General features: G+C 40.1%; 1 protein-coding gene across 1 annotated transcript; it reads left to right on the forward strand.

Moving 5' to 3' along the window:
* Nucleotides 1-577: 577 nt before the first annotated feature.
* Nucleotides 578-18,133, forward strand: LOC141988159 (V-type proton ATPase subunit S1-like protein). Its single transcript, XM_074953992.1, has 7 exons — nt 578-726; nt 8,550-8,590; nt 9,476-9,537; nt 11,285-11,517; nt 14,891-14,941; nt 16,143-16,386; nt 17,648-18,133. Exons 1-7 carry the CDS (start codon nt 632-634, stop codon nt 17,948-17,950), a joined length of 1,029 nt encoding a protein of 342 aa, XP_074810093.1. The 5' UTR covers nt 578-631; the 3' UTR covers nt 17,951-18,133.
* Nucleotides 18,134-19,185: the final 1,052 nt, after the last annotated feature.

The raw sequence follows: 19,185 nt of genomic DNA on the forward strand, positions 1-19,185 counted from the left end.
ACAATTCTGTAAATTTTAAAATAAATTATGATTATAAAACCTAGTAAAATAGAAAGTAGAGCACCCACAAATTGATGCCATTTCCCCCCAAAAGAGGTCTTTATCCTCTCTTTATCTTACTTTCCACATCCGTAAATTTGGGATATTTAACTGTTTCTCAAGGGTGTTATGAGGCTTAATTAATTAAAATGTGACCTTCTCAGCTGAGTGTGATTACAGACAGTAAAGTCACATTGTTATTTGAAATCACACTTTTCATGGCATTTTCAAGGGAGAGGTCAACTAGAACAATGAGTAACCTGTGACTGGCTCTGTTGAGCTTTGAGGTTTTTTGTTTTTTTTTTTTAAATATTATTTATTTTCTTAAAAGACAGCTCACTTCCTAGCTCATTAGGACCCAAGCACTCAGTTCTTTTCTAATCATTCATTAACATGAATAATAGAGTATGTCAGGGAGAGTAGCTTATAAAAGGCTTTTTATGTTTACATAGTACATGCCAACTGATGCAGTAGGAAATGTTGCTTCCTATTGGCTGGAGGTGCTATCCATCACATGATATCTGAGAATACAGGCTCTGATCTCTTTGCTAGAACAGATGTGCTTGGTCAGGAGAGGTAGATTCCTTTCTCCATGGAAAAAAACATCACTTTTAGCTTTTTACTCCTCTTTTTATGTGGAGGATTTTCAGTCTCTGTGGACCAAATGTTTGTAAGAATGGATGGAAGGTCAGTAATTTGATACATTTCAACAAACTACTTTGGTGAAGCTGAATGTATGTTTTAAATGTTGTAGTTCTGTAATTTTACTGTGTGTCTTATGCAACTAGATTTGATCACAATTCAGCATGGCAGCACAGGATTAGAATATTTTTAGTTTTAAAACATCTAGAACTCATGCAGAAACGAACCTTTTCAACTCTAAGATATGAAATGTTACCTCTTTCAAATTATTTTATACATACGCCTAAAATGGTCTAAAAGGGCATATGCCCTAGTGATCTCTCTCTTATACTTGGTTACATTGTAATGCTTTTCTCACTTTTTCATTCCAAACCAGTTGTTAAAACAGAATTATAAATAAAATAGCAGCAGAGGTGCCAAGAAACAAGGGTGCTAAAATATTCCATTATGGGGTAAAGTGAATATTATTGAAATCTAGGTTCAACATTTCAAGAAATATTAAACTGACAAAATTGTTCCTAATCCTAAGTATTTGTATTTGCCATTGTCTTTGAGTGCATTCTATTTTTTTTATATAGTATAAATAGAGGGCACAGAAAATGACAAGAAAGAGAGAGTCCTTTCTAAAGCCAAGCATTATAAAAGTGAAAATAGCCAAATTTAATTATTTGCATAATGTCTCACTGTCACTAATAACATTCAGATCAAATATGCTGATGATCACAGCTGGTAATAAAATCTGAATATTTTGGGCAACAGAGCATGTGGTGATTTGCTTAAGCTTGTATTAAGAGATCTGTGAGTCAGTTATAAATACTACAATATGTTTTCATTGAAATAGTTTATTTTCTGTTCTCATCTGGCAATTTCCAAATTAGTTAGTGCCTCCCTAACAGTTTCACTTTTCTTTGATCCGTAAGATGTTCTAACAGAATGGAACTAATTGAGTTTTCACACAAATTTTATAAGAAAAATTAATGAATTAAGGCCCAGTCCTGTTCCCACTGAAGTTAATGTAAGTTTTGTCTTTGACTAAAGCAGAATCATACCCTTCGTGTGTTAAGTCACCAAGAGTAATACTGAACTCAGTTTCTTTTTTTTAAAAAAACAAAGCTCTACATTTTTGTCACTTCTTCTTAGGTTCTGGTCCTACAGTCCTTATTCAGGCATAATCCATTAAAGACAGTGGGAGTTTTGCCTGAGTTGGAACTGCAGAACCAAGTCCTTAATTGTGAAATTTCAATAAAATATAAAATAATTATTTAAATGTGGGTCTCTGAAAGGTATGTTTCCTCCTGTGAAATTACTACAAAAATAATACAGTATAATTTGAAAGGCATGATTGCTTCCCTCTGTAAAACTAACTATCTTTGTAGGGATTTGTTTGTTAATGATAAGAAATAAAAAAAACCCTCTAATAAAATATTTTTCAGTAAGAGGGTTCCATTAAAGAAACCTAAATTTTGGGCCTGATTCTGATCTCACTTACACTGGTGTGCAACCAGTGAAAGTGAATTAACTTCAGTCAAGTTACTTGTGGTTGGTGTAACTAAGGTACGTCTACACTGCAAACAAAGGTGTGATTGCGGCATGAGTAGGCCAGGGACCCTTGATACATACTTGGGTTGCTAGCCTGGGTTGAAGTCCATCTTCACTACTATTTTTACCCATGCTAGCTGGATTAAAGTTAGGAAAGGTATGTCTACCACTCTACAATCACATCTTAACTTGTGGTGTATTTGTACCCTAAGATTAGAATCCGGCCCGTGTCTGTATGGTCCACTAGCAAACTTTTTTCTTTTACGCATTACGTTTGTTTACCTGTGGCTGAAATGTTATTTTCTAGTAAAATATTGTGTAAATAATTGAAACTAGTGCGCTAGGTCAGCAATAGTGAGACAGTTTGAAGTTGGATAACATTAGTGGGCTGCACTGCTTTTGATATGTTTTTAAGGAGTAATGAAGATACTACAGGAGTGTATTTTATTTTGAACATTGTGTTATCCAATATAATCTGCACTTCCAAGTGATAGTATTCGGTAGTAATACTATAGATTGTATTTTGTGTTAATAATGTAGTTCCCTTAAACTGCCTTATCTGCTGAAATGAAAACTACACATGGCATACTCTTCCTCACTTGATCATTCCTAATTCTTTTTGCAATCAATAGGCTTACACATGTGAATAAGGGCCACTCACATAAAGGTTTTCATTAGTAGGCCCGAAACTTTTACATGAGCTTTTTCAGATGGAAAAAAGACTTCATTACCTTATAGACTGATAATATCGTCTGATAAGTAGGAATTTGCACTTCTTTATTCATATAATCTTATTTAGTTGGGTATTACATAGTGATTAGTCATTCCAGTGCTTTGTATTAGGGCTAAGCCAATTTCAGTTGGGCTCCTGACAAACTTAGAATGGTAATTTCAGCATACAATACAGACATATACTGTGGACATGGAGCAGTTATTTTCAGATTTGCAATTCTAAAGAAGGGCCAATGTTTTTAACACATGAACTATATTTTATACTGAAGTTGAAGTATTTAGTTTAAAATAGGTGGAAAAGTGACCATAAATTCAGGGGTTATTTCATTATACTTTTAAAAATTGCTCCAAATGTGTTGCAGGTCTATTCACTCTTTGTGGAGTTTCTTATAGTTTAATTTCTAGCTCATGATCCTTTCAGCCACTAGTAGAGCTCCAGCAGCAATAGTCTCAGCTAGTTGCTGTCTGTCATATTTACATTCACAATGTTATTACTCAGAATGTTGTTATGCACAAGTCTAGTGTGAGCCCTGAGAATGATTAAAGGCATTTTCATTTGTGTTTGCACACCGTTTTCCCCATGATATTTCTGACCTACAGTTTTGGCAGCAAGTTTAAAAAGCAGCAGAAGAGCCATGAAATGTGCTCCAAATGGTCCATCATGGCCAAAATCCTCCACACATTGAGATCTACCCATCAATATTATGAGGATGGCCTTGCTCCAGCAGATCTCCTTTGAGTTCCCCAACTTGTCCTTTGAATTTGAATGCTGCCGATCTGATGGTGGTAGGGTTTTGGAGAGCCACATCTGCCCGACTCAGAGACAGCATTCAGATAGTGCACATTCCAAGCTGTGAGTGCCTTTACAAAATATTTATTTACAATAACCAGTAGAATTGCTTATATCCCCTTACATTTACAGTCAGAGCAAATCCTGCCATAAACTTAATCTTGCTATAAACCATTCAACATCCCCTCCCAACCTGCATCCTCCCTGCTCCCTCCTCAGATGTCTATGGAAAAAGATGAGCTTTGGAAGGATAACAAACTGGGCTCTCGGAAACCACAGGGATGCCCTGCCAGCAGCTCCCTTTCTTTTACACTGAGGTGGCTTCAACTCTGCCTCCTCCATTGATCAGAAGCACAGTAGTGTAGCATGAGGAGAGATCTGAGGTAACTCAGGCCCAAACCATTCAGGACTTAGTTGGGCAAAACCTGCACTTTGAACTCTACCTGAATAATCTCTCCAGCCTATGAACGTCAGTCTTGTCCAGATTGAGTCTCACACCAGCTAGCCTGTATTCAAGTCCCAATCTGCTGCAGACACAGGGTTGTTCTGTTCTAGTGGATGTGATATAATGGAGATACCCAGCTGGGTATCATCAATGTATTGCAAACACCACAGACCATGTCTATTTACTAATTCTCCCGGAAGCCTCATCATATACACTAAGCAGAGCAGAATCCTGTGGTGTCCTGTACAAGAGAGTCCTTGGTGTGGAGGAATAATTGCCTATAATTACCCTCTAGGTCTTTCTGTATAAGAAGCAGCAATGCCACATCCAAGTGGTTCCACCCCCTCCTGGCAGGGACCTCACACATGCCAATGATACTTCATGATCAACTGCATCAAAAGGAGCTGACCGATCTAATAAAATCAGCATAAACATGCTGGGAGGAGATCATCAACCAATGTCACCAGTGCACTTTCTGTCCCATACACAGGTCTAAATCCAGACTGACCAGGGTCAAGGGAAATTGAAGAGTGCAGGTATTGCCATAACTACTATCTTCTCAAGTATGTTTCTCAGAAAAAGAGAGAAATTTACATAGCACTTGCCTGCATGTAAGCAGTAATGAGAAGTAATAGATAATGAAGAAATCTCAGGCTCCTAGTTGCTATGGTGACTGGCACTCTATAAATGCCTAAGATGCACACACCTTAATATATACTGAAGGTCACTTCACTGACATGCCTGCCACGTTGCTACCTACCTCCCAAATGGAAATGGCCATGTGGCTGATGGTATTTGTCATAGTATGGTATTCAGCAGTGTCTTACACATCACTCTTGCCAGTGAATTCCTCGCTGGGGTACAACTGTTTCATTGGCTGTGCACATTCATCTATTTTTGAGTGTCTTTCTGCTGAGAGAGGAAGCTTTGGTACATTTTTGCATGAGACATATGGGCGTTAAATTGTACTTGTCACAAGCTTCCAACCTGAAATCATGGGCCTTGAGGAGTCCATTTCAGACTGTTCTGTTAGGGACATAACATATGCATGGCTCCACATGTGAGTATGTCCCTTATCCTGCCTGTTTTCTGACATGGGGGTTGGTGTTGCATATTGTTAGTCTTCCTCAGAGACGTATTCATTTTTTACTTGACACAGTCTTCATTTTAGCCCCATTTGGGATGGGAGGCTTCTGGGGGGTGGAGAGGCAGATGATATTTTACTAGCCCATAAAAAGCCCGCTCCCACTATGTGAGGGAATTAATTGAATTTTGCAACCTTGCATTAAAGTGTTCTAACATGAACATTTAGTCTGAATGGAAATACTGGGCCTAGAACTTTAAATTTTATATTCAGTAAAATAACTGTATGGTAAGTCATTTGCCTTTAAGTTTTTGGCATGCCTATTTTGGGGCTTTCTCCTCTCCCCTCGTTTTTATATACATTACCATGAAAAATGTCAATAACTCTTGCATTGCTGTTGCTTGCCACAAGGTACAATGTTAGAATACTAGAAAAGAAAAATATGTCAAATCCTCAAGTCCATGCTCTGCTCCTTTATTGACTTGAGTGGTAGTTTTACCTTAGTAACCACTAACTAAAAAGAGAGGAAACAATCCAGGATTTGGCCCACCCCAGTCTTTTCTCATGACAAACCAACAATGTGTGAGATTTAGGGCTATTTTCTTTCATCAAACCAAACTTTTAGAAAAGTTGGAGCCTGGTGTATGGGACTGATAAATGCAGCAGGGCCAGACCATCACCAGCCTTTGTGTAGGCCAATGTAAGAAGTTTCCCCTATCCTTGTGTAGCTCTGCAAGAGTCTCCCACAATAGCAGTCTCTGCACTCTGGAGAGTACAGCAAGATGCTTGCTCCTGCTCCTCTGTGTGGACCAAGATGCCAAAAGAGGGGGCAGAGTGGGGTCATGCTTGGTGCCCATTACTTTCAAGGGATCTGACCAACCTTTGGTTAATTAGGAGACAAGAATAATTTCACTAACTACTGAAATATGCTCACCTCTGGTGTGAAACATGGACATTGTTTAATACTGCTCAACAACATTAACCTAGAGTATAGAATAGCAAGTGAAGAATAGTGGGCCAAATTGTGCTCTTTCTTGAAAGTGTGCAACCCTACTGAAGTCAGTGGGATTGGACATGTGTGACTAAGAGCAGAATTTGGGTCATTGTATCTAATTAAAACTATCTAGGGTGGATTTTAAGTAGGTTCTTCCAGCCCTAATTAGAGTCACAGGCTTGGAGCAGAAGCTTAGCTGGCTTTTGTACTTGGTTTATTACAGTTTCTGAGAAGAATGGCTGCTGTTTTCTTGCTTCCTCCTATTGCAGCAGAGCGCAGTCGGCACAGTGGTTGGAGCAAAGCTGTTCACCAGTCCTTGTAGTTAGGGACAAAGTGACAAGCTGTAATACAGAATCTAGTTTGTTCAGTTTTCCCTTCGGGTTTGAGGATTTTGGAACTGAACACAATGGTTCTATTCCGTGTTACACTGAGTATGCATGAAAATACACACACTTATTGGGGAGGAACAGGTATAAAGACAAAGCCTCCTTAATAAACATTAAGGATGAAATTCTGGCTCCACAGAGGTGCATAGTTAGGCACCCTAGAAGTTTTACCACTGAATGTAGCTGGATTCTCTGATCTGCCTGAGCTGGGCTTGGCACAAGAGCAGGAGGGGATGTGTTGCAAAGGTGGTTTAAAGACACCTTTATGCTCCTCCAGACCTGGAGGTAGCCCTCAGCGTAAGTTAGAGTATATTGTTTGTTTTAGTTTAGGCCTTGCTGCCATTAGCCCCAAGTGATTGTTCTGGCAGCCAGGGAACGCCAGGGCATAGGGATACTCTAGACATGCCTCCTCTTCCTTGGGAACACCCCTGCTCTGAATGGGGGTAAGGCGTGATCTACAGTTGCTATGCCCAGAGATCACCCCCCCTTACACAGGAGGAATCCTCAGAGGGCTGGATCCACCAAATGGCCAGCCATCATGCAGCTAAGACACTGGCCTGCCATGCTTATTTTAATACCATTCAAGAAACTAGCCTTTAGAAATGTCTTATTTGTAACTTACTTGCATGGTGGATTTAAATCTAATAAACACAAGGGGAAAAAAAAACAACCCATGGACACATGCTCTCAGATGAAGTGGCTAAGGAGAAACTCCTTTGCTCTGCCCCTCCCCAGTCACACGTGGAGTGAACTGAGATGGTTTCACGTCACAGGAAACCAGAAGGACAGGCTGTGGAGAGTCAGTGCAAGGGGATCATCACCCCTTGCATGCAGTGGAACTGTAGACCATTTGGTTCCACCCACAAAGGAATATTTTTGCAGTGGGCCTCAGGAGAAATGGGCACATAGCCAATGGATCAGCAACTAAGCAGATCGACCAATCAATCCACCACAGGGAGGCACAATTGCTGAGGAGGCTACCAGAGGACTGAGAGTGTAGGAGTGTCTACACTTGTGTCCATGGAATTGGGAGGGATGATTCCACTCCATACGCTATGAAGCAAACCTGCACAAAGCCTGTTTGCTTGGGCTTTGACCACTATAAAAGATTTGATCCTACAGGCCAAATCATCAGCTGGTATAAATTGACACAGATTCACTGACCGCAATAAAGCTGTACCAATGAAACCCACTCATTGTCTGGGCCTAAATGTTTTAGGAGGCTAATGACAGGTTGTAAATTTCAGGAGACTGACAGTAGTTTTAGGCAGGCATTCACTCAATGTTTTCTTGAGCTTTTCTTAACAAGAACCTTGCCTATTGACTTCAGTGGGAGGATGTTTGGCACCATGAAGGATTGTTCCTTTGTATAGCCGTATATCTGGGGGATTATGTTTGCTCTTTCCTGAAGTAGGAAAAAGTATTTTAGGGTTTGTATATTTTCCTAAATGTGCTGATGCTGAGGAATGCACAGCGCTGGCTTTGTTCCCCCTTGATCTTGGGCTGGCTGTGAACCAGTCAGTCCCTCACTGTAATTTGGCGGAATCTGAAGATTGGTCTAAATTAAAATAGCTGACAGTATCCCCAGTGGGCTGATACAGAAAGCTAGAGTCATTGGGGAGGATGGAGGTGAGGGGGGAACCCTAACCTTTCCTTGGCCACAGCTTCCATTCTGTCAGTAGGGATGGGATGGTTTAGGAGCTCACGCTACATCAAAAGAGCCTCCGATATTGGGATGACTGTCGTTCCTGGGTATGCTGGCTTTTGGCTGTTTTGCATGTGAGTGCACAACTGTTGAATGAAACATTACAAAGTGGAACTCTCCTCAGGAAACTTGGTTCAAATGTTAAATACAGATATTGTACACTAAAGATTTTTCTCTGTCTCCTCTGTTTCAGTTCACATGCATTTTCAGACCAAGAGCTGCCCCAAAGAAATGGTAAGGCTTTTAAATGAATTGGCATGCACTGATATTGTCTCTGTGAGCTGCATAGTATGCCCTTGAATCCCACACGCAATTTCCATTGAAGTCATTGAGAGCTCTGGCAAGGAATAAGAGTATTATACACACTTCACAGTAAAATCCTCCTTAAATATTCCCAGTTAAACAATTAGCCCTGTTAAAATAAAAAATGTATGGATTTCCCCAGAGCAATGGGTGTGAACTTGATAAAAACAAAATAAAATATTACATTTTTGGCATCAATTGAAAACATACAGGGCCAAATATTCAAAGGATGCTGCAATGAGAGTATACACACAAACTAACATCATTATGTTGTCCCCACAAAACCTTGCATTTGTGCAAATCTGTCAAGTAATTGCTCACTCGCCTACAGTTCATGTGTATCTTTATCCAACACAGGCTTGAAAATCCCCATTTGTGCATGCAGGCTCATGCATGTTCCTTGAGTGCACCTTCCTTTGAAAATGTGGTCCAAAGCATGAAGAAACAAGGAACCCCTTTTAAATGGATGTAAGGTGGATGAATTTACAGCACCACGGGTTAAACCCTGAAGTTCTTTTCCATTGGCATTTTACCTGAATAAGGGCTGCCGGATGTCTCTAAGAGGGGAAAAAAAAAAAAAAAAAAGATGTACAGCAATGGTAAATTTGCTAGAAAATTGATTTGTGATGGGCAAAGATGAGCTCAGTGTATGAGTATTTTTTGCCCCAAACTGAAATATATTTCATAAATCTATAGAGCCCTCAAAAAGGTGCATTGGCTGAAAGTCCATCTTTGTTTGGAAGAGGACATGCAGCATCGTGCATTCTTAACGTATCACTCGTTTTCCATTTATACTCATAACTCTTTCTTCTGCAGACCGACGTTATGAGGGTGGTGTGAAGCCAAAACATAACTTAAAACAAGTAGCAATTACACAGGTATGGAGTATCAGGAAACTGATTGTAAATTATTTCATGGCATAATTAGTTGTATTTTAATTATTATTTTCATGAGATAACAATCAACCTTGTCTAATTATTGTGGTACAATACTGATTTCCCACACTGTAGTCAGATATTCCTCATAATGACTTGATCCTGCTAGTTGCTGATTAGTTCCTGGCAGGTGCTGAGTCACCTCAACATCCATTGGAAGTTAATGAGAGTTCAGAGTATTGACACCTATGTAGAGGCACTGAGCATGGGATGCAGGATTTTGCTTGTATGACTTGGTGCTGAATATCAAACGGAGGGAAAAACTGTTGGTTTATTAAATTCAATGGGCCTTTTGCCTGAGTAAGGACCATATGACTTGTCCCAATACACACCTAAGAAAATAAGGTTTACATTTCAGGAATTCTGCAAATGTTGCAATTTAATCTAAGCAAGCTAATGAGTAAATGTAAATGTTCTGCACTATAACAGGGAAGATGGATAGGTTTATCTTTTCCTCAAGATACTGTCATAATAATATAGTAACCAATGATATTTGTTGGTGATTGTTTTGTAAGTTCTCTCCCCGTCTTCTGCAAACATCTTCTTGTTTTAAATCACAACACTCAGGCCGTCTTGTTGTGCCATATGTCAGACCAAGTAGCACAGGAGTCTTTTAGGCTTAAGCTAGGAGAGTTAGTATGCTAAATTTACTAGCCAAGACAAGACTTTGTTGCTTAACTGTAGCTATCCAGTCTGATAAAATGGTATGTGTGATTGGGACACAGAATACTTGTCTCATATGAACAAGACCTAGTAGGTAAATTCCGTTCTCAGTTACACAGATGCAGCTCCATGGAAATTACAGCTATATTATCATATTCAGATATGGCAGGTCTGCACACTGGAAAAAATTCTCATTGTCTAAGAGTTAGAGCTAAATACTGAAATCTTTACTCACTGACATTTTTATTTGTTTATAGGCATTTCCATGGGAGCTTTGCTTGACTGTGGAAGTTGACCATGAGGGTTCCGTATCTTTATAGTACCTGTAGTCAATGTCCTAACTTTGAGACAAAATGCAACACTCCTTATTTTTAAACATATAAACTAATAATTTTACAAGGGAGTCCTAACTCTGACCAGGGTCCTATGTAGAAGCTATCTAAAAATTTGCATTTGTTTAAAAACAATATTGGGCCAGATTCTGCTCCATTACACACATGCAGCCTCATTTGCTTCCCTTGCTAAACTGGCTTTCAGCATGTAGAGCCTGATCCTTGGCCCAAGCTAAATCCCTTTTGCAATGCTCCAGCAGAACAAAGGGGACTTTTAAACTGCCCTAAAGGTGCAGCTGGGAAGTCTCCTGTTGTAGGGGAATCCCCTTTCGGTGTACAACTGGCTATGCCAGCTTTGCTACACGCCTTCATGTAAGGGGTGTTCTGTGCTGGGTTGGAGATGGATAGGAGGGACTGGGGTGGGAACGTCCAGCCTCTAGGAGGCTATTACAGTCAATGTAAGTTACATCAGCTCTCTTGCTATGCTTGTGTGTGTGTGGACCTCTGACATCACCAGGACTGGAGAAGATGGAAATGGTGTGTAGAACCATCTTTGTCTCCCCAGCTGAGTAGCACTGAGCATGAGCTCATTGCAGCTGAGAACTGGACCCATTGGGTGCTATCCCAATGCTATTGTTCATTATGTGATGTGGAGAGTAATTCCTGCAATAACAATCTTTTATGTGGTTTATTAGGTGGTCAGTTACAACTTGAGCAGAAAAGGACAATCCGAAAGAGACTCTTGGAGGACATTGCCGCACAGCCCTGTGAATGTCACCGTTAATGGAAGTCCCTGCATTCTTTTCTGGGCCAGGAGAATAATGATTAAATTTAAAAATCACACGAAGCTGGACTTGACAGAGAAGACATTTGGTGTTCATGCAACCGTGGATGTTGGAGATTCCAACTGCAGTGAAGACAGTGCAATGTAAGACTACATCCTACTCCGTGATGGCGTCAGGCACTTGCGGGGTTGCTAGTTAATTCTGGGGGCACAGCCTATTGTAATATGGGATGGAGCTACAATGCTCCAGCGGCACAGTGCCTCCTAAGAATTCCCTCTGTTACACTGGGGGAAAAGACTAATTTTCTATAACTCTTTAACGGGGTGGCTGGCATCCTTTTTCCTGTGTGGCCGGCCAGCTCTGCTTGTGGCGGTTGAGCCCTCACCCCATATGCATATGCCCTTTTTGGAAAGTGGCTAGCCAGGGTGGGGAGCAGCCTCTGCGCTGCCCTGAGTGCAGGGACTGTGATTCTCAGCAACCTTTATACTGGCTGTGCAACGGTGGTAGAGGGTGATTATGTAAGGTCTGGCCATAATTCAACCCTTAATCTGCGACATTTACTCACATGGAGTAGTCCCTTAGTCCACACATGGTCCTATTGAAATCTACGGGATTGCACCATTGCGTAAGATGCTATTCAGCATAAGGGTGGAAGAATCACACCTTTAATAAGCAAAGGCAAGTAAAGCTGTATGTGGCTATAGTAATATTACTAGTTAGCTGCTATATAGCACTTTCTAGCTGTAGATCTCAAAGCACTTTACAAAGAAGGTAAGAATAATTGTCCCCATTTTACAAATGGAAAACTGAGGCACAGAAGGTGACATGCAGTCACCCAGCAGGCCAATGGCAGAACAAGGAATCGAACCCACATTTCCTGAGTGCCCTCACCACTGGGCCATGGTAGCTGAAATAATTAACTTTTCAGCAAGTGCCAAATTAACACAGCAAAATCCATCTATGCTATCGAGTAGAGGACGGATAACTGTGCTGAAAACCAGTTGCTGTTCTAAATAATCAGAGTCTGACTCATGAATGAGCTGTGTTGTGGAAGGAATAGAGAGAAATGAGGAAGAAATAATGTTAGTTTTCAAAATAAAAAAAGTGACACATTTCAAAACAATAAGCCTGTCTGCCAGTGGAGAGCCAGCAACCTCCTAATGTACATGGACCATTTCAGTAAATTCCGTATCCCAGTAGAAAACTGCACAAATGTGAAATGGTTTGAAAGGCAATGCACAGTTTGAAAAAAATCAGTGATTTAAAATAATTCATCTATTCAGCATTTTCAAATGGAATCAAAATAGCTGGTTTCACTTTACAGTAAATAAGGAGATAAATACAAAACAAAATCCTGTAACTTTCTATCAATCTTAGGTACATACATGGATCCTCTTGCCTTAGTGCCTGGGTGCTTCACAGTTGTTAGTGTATTTATTCTCACAACAAACCTAGACTGTAAGGGCAGTTTAAAGTCATTTGTTGTTATAAAATAAAAATATTTGGGACAATTTACTGGTCAACAAATAAAATAACAGTAGGCTACTAGAATATAGAGCCTTCTGCCTCAGCTCCCATGGAAAAACCTGCTGGAAAGGGCCAAGAGATAAATTTTACAAGATGTATGTCCTGTTAGTGTGGGCTATTGTCTAAGTCAAGAAAAAAATATCACTTTATTCTAGTCAGCATTAGGAGATGTATGTCAGAGCATTATGTAAACTTTCTGACCAAATCCTTGGAATCTCTGCTAGAGTCCTGCTATATATTAACAGAAAGCCTTTTTGGTCCGTGTGCTTCTGTCAGCCTTTAAGTATTAACTGAATTCCCTGCGTGTGGAAATCTATGCTGTGCAGATAGGAAAATAGATAATCGGGCTCCTGAATCCAGGATTAGCCTCACAGGAATTGCCAAATAGAAACCTTGGGCCAGATTCTGAGATGCATTGTTTCCACTTGCTGCTGCTGAGGAGAGCAGGGGGAAGGGTGGAAGCTCCCTTTCTGCTCCTCTGATTTTGGGCCTAAGTGCTGCTCTAAATTTTGCAGGCTGCAGATAAAGCAGAATTCTGTGTACTCCACCTCATCCCCTCCCACTTCTAGCAAGGCCCTTACATCCCTACTTTGTTAAGGGAATCCTCTGCTCTGCCCTTAGATCAGCACAAAGCATCTGGACCTATAACCAAGGATTTGGCCTCTTATGTGTTTGGACTTACTATATGTGTAACACAAACACAGACGTAGATTATTGTATGCACAGAGTCCTGTCCCAGGCACTGAATTTAATGTGAGGTTCAGCTGTGTGGTATAATCAGATTGGCACAATTTATGTCTGATTTTGTTATAATTTAAGCAAGTGAGGGTCTGAAATCCTCCTCCTTGCTCACTGGACCGAATTTTGGGATAGTGAGTTAAGTGACCTTTGAAGAAATTAGTTCTGCACTTGAAACCCATCCAGTCTTGAGCCAGTATTAAATTGTCTGACTAATCATGCTTTTAATTTCCCTCCACCTTAAGTTCTAAAGTGATGTATGTGTATGCATGGTAATTCACAGTGTAACAATCAGGGCTGGCTCTACCATTTTTGCCGCCCCAAGCAGTGGAAAAAAACCCAACCTGTCGCTGCCGAATTGCCACCGCGACGGAAACACTGCCGCCCCAATCACCTGCATGGAACGCTGGTGCCTAGAGCCAGCCCTGGTAACAATATCTAATCTTAGATAAAGAAAAGCACAACGTTATGTCAACAATGAAAGTCAATTACACAAATGGTTTCTAAGATGCAAAATGGCATCGTTAAATAAAAAATCTGTATGCCACAGAGTAATGAAATGTTGGATCTGTTAGCTTGTGAGAAAGTAGAAAGATGGTACTTGGAACAATATTTACATAATCATACGGCTTTTAAGGCTCTATTTTAAATTTGACCTAACAATGCTTCTTACTGTGGTAAGCCACAGCTGTCCTCACTGACTGGACAATAAGCTGGATAGAGCTCTGCTACAATCAACATCTTTAATCTGATTCAGTGATGTTGTATAAATGCAACACTTTGAACTCAGCCATCATATTGATTTGTAATACTCTAGCAGGGTCTATGAGACAAAGAATGGGTTATATTATTGCATTAATGAAGTACTTGTATCTGAGATACCAAGGTGATAAATACCTTCTAAATATATATAGATCTGGGAAGGAACACATATATCTCATCTGACTATGCTCTAGGTACACTGATGTTGAAGTCAATAGGATTTAACTACACTCTTAAAGTGAAGCATGTGGTTAAGTGCTTTCCTAATGTGAAATCCAGACCCCACTCAAGGCAACAGCAAAATCCCCATTTACTTCACTGGGACCAAGATTTCATTCCTGAAGTTTTTTCATTGACTGCAGTGGGATTTGAATAAACCCTCAAAATACTGTCTGTTGTAACCATGTTTTGATCTTTTGATGAATGTCAGTTTGGTTTTTTCCCTTTAGATTTGCATTTCAACTTGACATTGTTTTCTTTTTGATCTAGGCTTTCACTTAAGTTTGGTGACATGGACAACCTCAAGGGGCTTGTTATTAGGTAGGTTTACAAGATAAGGATAAAGACACTTATTAGAGTATCAAACGTTAATGTCTACTGAATGACTTGTAATGCAAGCTGTCTGGGAAATTAACTGTGAGAAGGATTATGTATCAGCAAGGGTTGTGAGTCAGATTTGTTAATTATATAATGAAGTATAAAGCAGACAATTATATTTTATGGAGTTTGCCTATTTAAATAAATTTTTCTTTTTGTTTTATTTCCCCCCCCCCCTTTTTTTTTTTTTAAGATAAGTGGCCTCGCTGCTGCACTGCAGGCTCCCCTCATCTAGCTGGGCCTGCTGATGGTCCACTGCTTCTTGTGACTCAGCCCTCCAGCCAGGTCATCTACAGCCTCAACCCTTCCAGAGTATCAGTGTCCCCAAAATAGACAGTGTTCAGCAAATCCTACTCATCCATACAATGTCTTCAGCCCCTCCTGGGCTCCTCTTCAATCCTATTCTTCTTTCAGAGTAGCAGTTTTCTCCCCAGTTTACACAGCAGAACTCAAATACCCTCAAACAAAACCAAACACGTTAACTTACTGGTGCCCACCCTGGGCTTGAGTTTTTCATCCAGCTGGCTTCTCCCCAGCTCCCCTTTCCTCTTCCAAACCACTAATCCACGGTGCTACCTCCCTGGAGCCTGGCCCCTACTTCAGAGCTACATGTGATTTGGAAAACTATATTTACACGGGAGCACAAGCTAGTGGCAATATGATGGTTTCTAATTTACCCATTGCTTGGCTGAGTTAAGTTTTTTAACCAGTGGAATTTCTTCCATCTATTTTTACTTTGTTTTCCTTTGTCAGTTTGCCTCTCATCAGTCAGCTATCTGGGCAGCATATGATCTGTAACAGCAGGGAGGGAAGCAGAATGGATGATATTCCCCTAGTGCTGTTCCATAATTAGGCAGTCAGAAGATGCTCAGGATTTTTGTGACTCCCTTGCTTAGCCTGGGACCAGTCCTGATGACCAATGATTTTCTTCAGCTGCAGCAAGAAGGAATCAAAAATTATTTTCCAGACTCAGGTCTCCCATATAGCGGCAGAAAGAGCCAGATCCTTCTCTAGTGTAAATTGGCATAGATCTGTCGACTTCAATGAGTCCTGTAAGGCTTTTCTACATGCTGGATTCAACAATATATGTCCTCACTTTTGCAACTTTACTAATTCTCTCTTTTTTTTAAAAAATTATTTTCAGATTTTTATTGACAAGCAGTTATTACAAGCTGTCTGTTCAGAACTGGTTTAATTTATACAGAATACAGCTGCTTTACAACCATTCTGTGCAAGCGACATTTAATGCAACCAGAATATATGCTCCAGCAAGTTATTCCTATCATTGTGAACATGTGAGCAGCTTGCAGAGGTATGATGCACTCCTGATTCCCAGCTCCGCAAATGATGTGTCCAGGCTCTGGGAAGTCACTTTTATCGATTTCCAGGTAATAAGATGAAGTTAAGCCAAGAAAATGTCACAGGTGTGCTGACTGGCACCTCTAGGCTTTGGTGCCAAGAAAACAATGACATACTCCAGAGATGGATGAAGGAGTAGAAATTGAACAGAAAAGAAGATTTAAAGTCTCATACTTAACTTCATGTTAAGTGAGATGAAGGGCTGCACTGGTTTGGTATCTAATTTCTTCTTAGGGATATACTTCAGCAGAACACATAGGAGTGTCACCTTCTGCTCTACATCTCTGTACCTTTGTTGACAAATGGTTCTTTGTGTATTTGGCAATTGGGCTCGTAAGACCAGCTTCAGTAGAGCCTTCATTGAGCACTGTCAGCAAGTCTCCAACTGTCCTTGCATAGGACCTGCTGCTCCAGCTGACTGTCAATCAGCTGGGAAAGAAAGTTAAGTGTTCCATAGTTCAGCATTCTGTGAATAGATCACACCTGGGTCCGTTTCTGAGGTCAGTTCAAGGAGGATTTTTTACAACAGTCATTGACCCCATCTCCTTATCAGAATTAGGGGATAAGCTCACCCAGCAATGGACCCTTCAGCTAGGGAGGAGCAAAATAAATAAATAGAGGATAGGTAAGAAGGGGAAGATGAGGGTAGCTACAAAAGAGGGAAAGGTCTTTAAATCCCCAGAGCAATCTGAGACAGGCAGCCAATCCCATCTGTCTTCTCTATGCATGACTGCACAGTATATTTACTTCACCCTAGAGTTAAAGTAACTCGTTTGCAGGTGAAATTTATAGTCTGTGGGCCAAATTCAGACCAGATGTGAATGCAAAACTGCTTATTTCAGTGGAGTTGCATCCACATACACAAGGACTGAATCGGGTCCCACTATCTAATTATTAGATGTAGGCAAGTGTTTTCTTGGTCATTTTTTGGATACCTGTGTCCATGTTTGTATAATCAGACTCCTACCAAACAATGTAAACCAGAGTTATCAAGCTTACAGTTAAATTTGACTTAGCTCTCAAAAGTGATCACAGAAGATTTTGTTTAAAATCAAACTGCAAATCATTTGGGGCCCCAAAGCCAAGGGGATTAGAATAACTGGCTGTTTCTAAAACACTGATATGAATAAATTGAATGAATCAAATCCAGCCAGTGCTGCTAGATAAAAATTTTTTATATACAACCATTAGCTTAAAAATTCTTACACAGTAATAGGAGCAAAATCATGAAGTGCCCCCTAACCAGGAAAGTGAGGATTTTTAATATAAATCCTTTTACTCTCTTAACAGATTCAAGGCTTTAACATTGAAGGAGGACAGTTTGCTTATGCCAAAGATTGTGCATCCTTTTTCTCACCAGCAATTTTGATGGGCTTGATTATGTCACTGATTCTGCTTCTAGTCCTGGCCTATGCTCTCCATATGTTGATCCACCTGAAGTCTCTTGATAGCCATTGTGAATGCAAAGCCTCTCCTGCCTATTTTGTACAAGTGAAAGACAGTGACATTGCAGATGAAAAAGAACCACTGAGAAGCAATGGAAATGAGTCCTATGAACTTAGAAGTCAACAGTTCTGTAAAGTCTATATTTAGAAGAGTGTTGTTTGTCTCATTCAGGCTATTGGTATTTTCTTTCAGCAATTCTGTCCTGTTTAGTTGTACAGTAGCTAAAAGTGTTCACCAAATGATTTATTTGATCAAAGAAAAAATATAATCAGACTGCTTGTTTAGCCATTCTCTGGCTTATTTCCTGAGACCCAGTCAAAAGATGTCTTGGAAATCAGAAAAATAGAAAAATCTCCCATGGGAGTGAGGGAATGAACGTGGTGAGAGTCTGCTCTCATATTACAAAAACAATTCATTACAGCCACCTTACAAACACTGAACGAGGAACTGGTAACAGAACCTTAGGGTTAAATAAAGATTAATAATATCTCCTAGCTCATCCCCTCAAAGGGTGATATTTTTCCTTACACTGTATTTTCTGTTGGTCTATTCAGTCTGTATTAAGTGTCCCTGGCAAAACGGCTCCCATCCGTTCCTTAGAAAGTATGTGCAACAGTATAAATAGATTCCACAATTAGAAGTCTTTGCTGATTCTCATCTTAAATTTTCCTTGTCTTAATTTTATTCAGTTATTCCTAGTTTTATTCCCCTTGTGCCATCATAAAAATCCTTCTCCTCTTTGTTTATACTCTCCACATACATAAAGACCATTTTAATATCATCCCCTACCCCAGTGAAATGGTGATGGATCTTTGGAACTGTGGCATCTCAAATATTTTTCTATATTTTGACATGAGACTTACTTTGTTGAGGTGGTGGTGGAGCTGTAGACATCTGGCCATAGGCTTTCCCATACTTCACCTGCTGAGCTTTAAGCTAAAAGAGAGATTATGGGTTTTACATGCTTTAATTCTAGGCTAATTTCTTTACAACTAAATCCTGTCCGTCTCCCATACAAGACATGGAAGTCACAGCTACATGGTGGTTCTATACCTGAAAATACATATAAATTATGTTGGCTGGAAGCCACCCAACAGTGCAAGGGGTATTTAGAAACGAGACATAATTTTCACTTCTCCTTCCTGTGGGAGATTAAGGTTTCATCTTGTCAACAATCCTATCAATTGGCAGTGCCAGGGTTAGAGGACCCAAAATTAGTTTTAATTTTGCTCTTGCTCCCAGCAGGAAGGAAGGTGGTAGTGAGCTACCCATGTTGCTACTGGGCCAAAGTCAATCCTGAAAGAATATTTTGGCAAATCTTTTGCAAACCCAGATTTAGTAATCAACCCTCTTTTTAATTTTAGAGAAAAGAAGCTAATCAA

The sequence above is a fragment of the Natator depressus genome, chromosome 5 (genome assembly GCF_965152275.1).
Source record: "Natator depressus isolate rNatDep1 chromosome 5, rNatDep2.hap1, whole genome shotgun sequence".
Lineage (NCBI taxonomy): Eukaryota > Metazoa > Chordata > Testudines > Cheloniidae > Natator > Natator depressus.